The 6,126-nt window shown below is 38.1% G+C and overlaps 1 protein-coding gene and 1 long non-coding RNA gene across 6 annotated transcripts in view; one reads left to right on the forward strand and one right to left on the reverse strand.

Moving 5' to 3' along the window:
* Positions 1 to 6,126, forward strand: part of LOC106879802 (copine-3) — a 23,757-nt gene that overhangs the window by 5,764 nt on the left and 11,867 nt on the right. For all 3 annotated transcript variants that reach the window (XM_014929509.2, XM_014929506.2, XM_014929510.2), the window contains exons 5-7: positions 1,423 to 1,497; positions 2,654 to 2,737; positions 3,681 to 3,770. In XM_014929509.2, the coding sequence (XP_014784995.1) occupies positions 1,423 to 1,497; positions 2,654 to 2,737; positions 3,681 to 3,770 (249 nt within the window). The remainder of the gene's footprint in view (positions 1 to 1,422; positions 1,498 to 2,653; positions 2,738 to 3,680; positions 3,771 to 6,126) is intronic.
* LOC128250225 (uncharacterized) overlaps positions 964 to 6,126 on the reverse strand; it is a 25,590-nt gene continuing 20,427 nt past the window's right edge. For all 3 annotated transcript variants that reach the window (XR_008266300.1, XR_008266299.1, XR_008266298.1), the window contains one exon: positions 964 to 1,731. This is a non-coding gene — a long non-coding RNA (uncharacterized LOC128250225). The remainder of the gene's footprint in view (positions 1,732 to 6,126) is intronic.

Raw genomic sequence — 6,126 nt, forward strand, 5'->3', positions numbered from 1 at the left:
TATATATATATATATATATATATGTATATGTATGTATATATATACCAGTGAGCACACCTTTGTAATTTCAAAAACAAAATTATGTGTCCTTTAGAAAATCGGTACTTAAGGTCATGTGGTATTCATACAGCAACCATAGAGGCAGGCGTCTGGTGGAGATGAAAGCGGAGACTGGCTGGTGTCAGATACATCTCTGTCAGAGACAAGTTGCATGTGGTCAGTGGCATGTGCCAAAGGCATAGAACAGTTAAGAACTGGCATATTCTGCATTCTGCACAAGCAAACTGAATTTGGATTCACACAAGTAGATATCTGTCCCATATACATTAGGATTATCTCTCCTGATATGCACATTTTTTTCTCAGCCTTGCATCACATTTACCAACAACAAAATACTTTTCACAATTGGACATTATTTTCACCTTGTCTTAAAATGCATTTTTGTATGAATGCACGCTTTTCCCTAGATCGTTCGTTTCTTTTTTTAGAAACTCTCTAGCTGGGGAGTAGTGTAGGGACCTCGCTTCACCCTTCTTGCTGCTAGTCAAAATGAACGGGAAATCCTCTCTACACTAGATGATTGATGAGGAAACACTCAAAGCCCTAGGACCTGTGCTGGTCAAGGAAAGGTCAGTCCTTTGTTTAGGGTTTGACCTACATTACTGACCATAGTCTTTATAGCAGAGAACACTTCCTATCTCTTACTCTTTTTATGTCAGCAGACCAAGGAGCAACACGCTCTTCTACATCAGCCATGACCAAGTGCAACACTTTCCTTTGCCCTTAGCTCGACGTACAAACAGAAGCTTTCAGCCACAAGAAAGACAACTTCAATCACTGTTCTTTTTCCATCTCGCATACTGGCAACCAGCACCTTAACAACACAACCGTTACAATTGGTGACCTTCGACTGCAATGAAGAACTAACTGTTACAAGTATTATTAATTGAATAACTGGAATACTTATCAGTGAAACCAACAGAGAATCCATTTATTTATAGTTTGGCATGAATTATGATGTTACTTTATTGGAGGAGAAGGGGCAGTGGCATTCACTTTTACAGTATGTCTGACTGATAAGCTATCAACTTGAGTTCTTTTGGGATTGGTAACTGCTACAAAAACACCATTGAGCTTTTTCACTTAACTCCTTTTCCTTTTATGTTTTCTGTCTGGTATTTCTCATTCACAATACATAATGTCTTCCCATTCCTTTGGAATACATCACAAATGGAAACATAGTCATTCTTCAGTAACACAACATAACTTAATTGTTTTGTATGTATGATTTTATATCATACACTACAAGTTTTTTTTGGTTTTTCTCCATCTACGTAAAATTCTTACCTTTAGATTTAATAACACTTGCATGTATATCATAACAATCTACTAAAATTTCTATCTTTCTGAAAATAATTTCAGGTGTCTGCTGAAGAAGTCTCAGAGAAAACAGAATTGGTTCAGTTGAGTTTTAAAGCCAAGAAACTTGACGATAAAGTAAATCACTTTCTAATGCTATTTTTCTCCTTGATTTTCTTGTCTCTCATTTTCATTATTCTTAATGTCAAGAACATTGTCACCAATTTTGACTAACTTATTTAAGTACTTTGTATATATGTGTTTTATAAGTTAGAGAAGGAGAGGCAATGTCCACGATTTGCAGTCCCTCCTAGAATTGATGTGGTTGATTTTCAGTTTCAGCAACTGTTTTTCTACATCTGCAGGAATGGGCTAGAAGGAAATTAAAAAAAAAAATTGGGTGAATTAATTTTAGTATGAAAATTTAGAGGACTGAAACATAGTAGAGATGATGCAAGAAGAAGAGGTAGATGTGTTGGGAGAGACAGAGTAGAAAGAGATATTCAAATGGCTAGTGCAAACCAAAACTCATACTAGTTGTAGAAGAGATAAAAAGAATTAAAAATTATTGTGTTGGTGAATGAATTATTGTGCTCTATATGTGTTCACCATAGGGAACACATATAGAGACCATACTTGTAATTCAAAGGATTGTAATAAGAATATAAGTGTTTTGGGAATACTCAGTCACTTAACATCATAATTCTTTCTATTATAAGCAAGGCTTGACATTTTTCAGAGTGGGGCTAATCAGATCAGCCCTAGTGCACAGCTAGTACTTTATTTTATCAATCCTAAAAAATATGAAAAGGAAAGTTGTTCCCAACAGAATTTGAAATCAGAATGCACCTGCTTAATGTAATAATACAAGGTCTATTGTACTTGTAAATCATGTATAATGAATCTACTTTGAGATTACATGAGGCCATAGTAGTGAGGAAGGTGGATTGAGATAACCATTAGAATGTTGCAAAATATATTTTGCAATATTTTTACAACTCTTTAGGTTCAGTGTTCAAATCCCACTGAGGTTGACTTTGCCTTTCATCCTTTCAAGGTCAATAAAATAAAGTACCAATCAAGGATTGGGGTCAATGGTGTTGACCAATTTCTCCACAGGTATTGTTCCTAAATTAGAAACTACTTTTATTAGTAGTGGTGTGAGGATGACGATGAAGAGGATACTTTTTCTGATTACCAGGCGTCTTGTTTATTAGAAAAAGGTAAAATATTATATCTAATTTTATTTTCATTGAAATTTTTTCTGATTTTATATCATTTGGTTATGTTCCAGGACTTCTTTGGAAAATCTGACCCATTCTTGGAATTTTCAAGACAAAACAGTGATGGATCCTGGCAGGTGGTTCACCGAACAGAAGTAAGTAAGGAACAGAATGAGTCTGTGGTTTTATTATGAGGTCGTATCAAAAATTTCCCAGTCTAGTTCTGTAGCACACCAACAGATGGCAGCACATGGTTATGTGTGCAGTGAGAGCTAGCAGTGACTTTCATAAGGCAATGTGTCTAGTAATATCGTGTTTACTTTGCAAGTTATGAAATTTGTTTTTTATGTGATCGCATTTATGTTGTAGTCTGCGAATTTGTAATGGACAGGAACAAAGAGCCAACATGAAATTTTGCATGAAACTTGGGAAGTCTGCTACAGAGACATTGAGCATGCTTCAGCAAGCTTGCAGCAATGAGTTGTACCCAATGTTCTGAGTGGCATGGGAGTTTTAAAAGCAGAACATCCTGGAAGGTGACGAGCAATCTGGAAGACCTGCCACAAGTGTCACCCTCAGAAATGTGGTATTGTGCATCAAGAATTCATTCCTGAGGGCCAGACCATCAATTGAGAGTTCTGCTGTGACGTTTTGAAGTATTTGAAGGAGGAAATTTGGCAAAAGCAACCAGATCAGTGGAGCACGAAGGATAGGATTCTTCATGACGACAATGCACCCTGTCACCAAGTCTGTGACTAAATTATTTAATTCTAGTAGGCAGGTGACGACATAAACTCTCATAGGTTGGTGATGTTATTTTTTAGCTCCAGACTGGTACACATGTGATCATGAGTGTTCCAGTCATGACCATACCATCTTTCATTCAGACAAAATGTATCTGGGACTACATTATCCAGTGACTTCTTTCTTTTTTAAGATAGTAACATGCGATTTGAGAGAGGTATAGTTGTTGTTTTTAGCAGGTTAAGCAGCTACATAGAAGCTCCTTTGATTGGCTTGTACAACTGTTGCTATTGTTGTTTCAGTATTTCATTATTTACCTGTTCTATATCTCTCTCTCTCTCTATTATCTTACAGGTGGTGAAGAATAACTTGAATCCAACATGGAAAACATTTGAAATTACATCTCACACATTGTGTAAGGGAAACAAGACGTCACCAATTCTGGTAATCATTTTTATAATTATCATCATGGGCACAGTCATGGCTGTGTGGTTGATAAGCTTGCTTCCCAACCATGTTGTCTCAGGTTCACTTCCCCTGATAGACACCTTGGTCACTTATAGCCCCAGGCCAACCAAAGCCTTGTGAGTGGATTTGGTAGCAGGCAAACTTTGAGAAGCCCATTGTATATACATGTATATGTGTGTGTTTGTGTGTACTCTTGTCATGACATCATGGTTGTAAACGAGCATCACCATCATACAAGTGGTATTGTTCTTTTCCATTCTTCCATGAAAAATATGTCTGGCCAAGAGGAAATATTACTTTACTTGGAAATAGGTGAGGGTTGGCAACAGGAAGGGCATCCAGACAGAAAATATGCCTCAACAAAGCATGGAAAAATGAATGATAAATGATGATGATGACCTCCAGTATCAGTGCCGTTGTTGTTGTTGCTCTTGTTGTTATGCATTCCCTGACCAGTGCTCTGGCACAAGTGACCACAAATAATGTGGGAAAAAGCACAATTAAATCTATGCAAAACTTAACTTATTTTATGAATCCTTGAAGAAATAAAGAAAACCAACACTGGAAGGATTTAAAATAATAGTGTGTGAATGGACATAACTGAGTGCTACAAAGCATTTTGTTTGATGTTCTACCAATTCTACTATCCATTTCCCTTAGTAGTAGCAGTAGAAATTCTTTCTAATATAGGCACACTGCTTGAAATTTATTGGGAGGGGGATAGTTGATTGCATTGACCCCAGTGCTCAACTGGTACTTCTTTTATCAACTCTGAAAGGATGAAAGGCAAAGTTGACCTCAGCAGAAAATAATAATAATGACAATGGTGGTGGTGGCGGCGGCGGCAGTGGCTGCTGCTGCTGTTGTTGTTGTTGTTGTTTAAAATTTTGGGGCGAATAATTTCAGAGAGGGTGTAATTCAATTATATTATCCCCAGTGTTCAACTGGTACTTATTTAATTGATCCCAAAAGGATGAAAGGCAAAGTCAACCTCAACAGAATTTGAACTCAGAATAAAGACAGACAAAATGCCACTATGCATTTTGTCTGGCATGCTAACAATTCTGCCAGCTTGCTACTTTAATGATGATCATCATCATCATCATCATCATCGTTTAACGTCCGCTTTCCATGCTAGCATGGGTTGGACGATTTGACTGAGGACTGGTGAAACCGGATGGCAACACCAGGCTCCAGTCTGATTTGGCAGAGTTTCTACAGCTGGATGCCCTTCCTAACGCCAACCACTCAGAGAGTGTAGTGGGTGCTTTTACGTGTCACCCGCACGAAAACGGCCACGCTCGAAATGGTGTCTTTTATGTGCCACCCGCACAAGCCAGTCCAGCGGCACTGGCAACGATCTCGCTCGAAAATCCTACAGGAGCCAGTCAGGCGGTACTGGCAACGGCCACGCTCAAAATGGTGCATCTCATGTGCCACCCGCACAAGAACCAGTCCAGGGGCACTGGCAACGATCTTACTTGGCTTGCCGGGTCTTCTCACGCACAGCCCATTTGATAATAATAATAATAATAACTATCAGGAGTACCCGGCGTTGCTCAGGTATTAAATACTCGGCAATGGTCTTAATAGGTTCTACCATTTTTATCGTTGTACATCTCTTTGAATATTTTTTGCATTAAGTTGCAAACATTGACATTGAGGAAGAAGTGATTTTTCCCAAGTGGCATTTATTAGTTGAACAGGAACATCTGACTTTTATAATTTTGGTGTCAAAAGGACTGTCATGTAAAAGCTTTTTGTTGCATGCAACTTTTGCCTTTTTTTTGCAAAAAGTTGGGGGTCCCTTCAGTTTTATTGATTTTTCTCCTAGAAGTGGGTATCTCTAGGCATCAGTAATGTGGTAGTGACTTGCCTGGGTAAATTTGCCATTTAATAAAATAAATTTCATCAAAATTGGATGAAAAATGTGGAAACGCATAAAAAGCATACACATACACACACACACACACACACACACACACAGACATTTTGAGTTTTATAGATATGTAGTGAAACTACCTCCCGCCATTAGATACAAACTACTATCGCCATTACATACAATCTTCTCATTTAAATATAAATAAATGCGAGCGTAGTAGAGAACCCATTCCTTGTCCATCACGTGACTGATCATTATTCGAATCGGCAACTTCTTCGAACCTTTCCCGCCAGAACGCAAACTGACCAATCACGGCCCCTAATAAGGTCACGTGATAGAGTAAAATTCTAAAGGCATTTGGAGCCCTCTTAACGCTATATATAGATCAACTCATACCCAATAATTTGTCTCGGTCCAGTTTCTCTTTGAGAACTGTTCCGTGTACCACAC

Source organism: Octopus bimaculoides, chromosome 20, assembly GCF_001194135.2.
Source record: "Octopus bimaculoides isolate UCB-OBI-ISO-001 chromosome 20, ASM119413v2, whole genome shotgun sequence".
Taxonomy (NCBI): domain Eukaryota; kingdom Metazoa; phylum Mollusca; class Cephalopoda; order Octopoda; family Octopodidae; genus Octopus; species Octopus bimaculoides.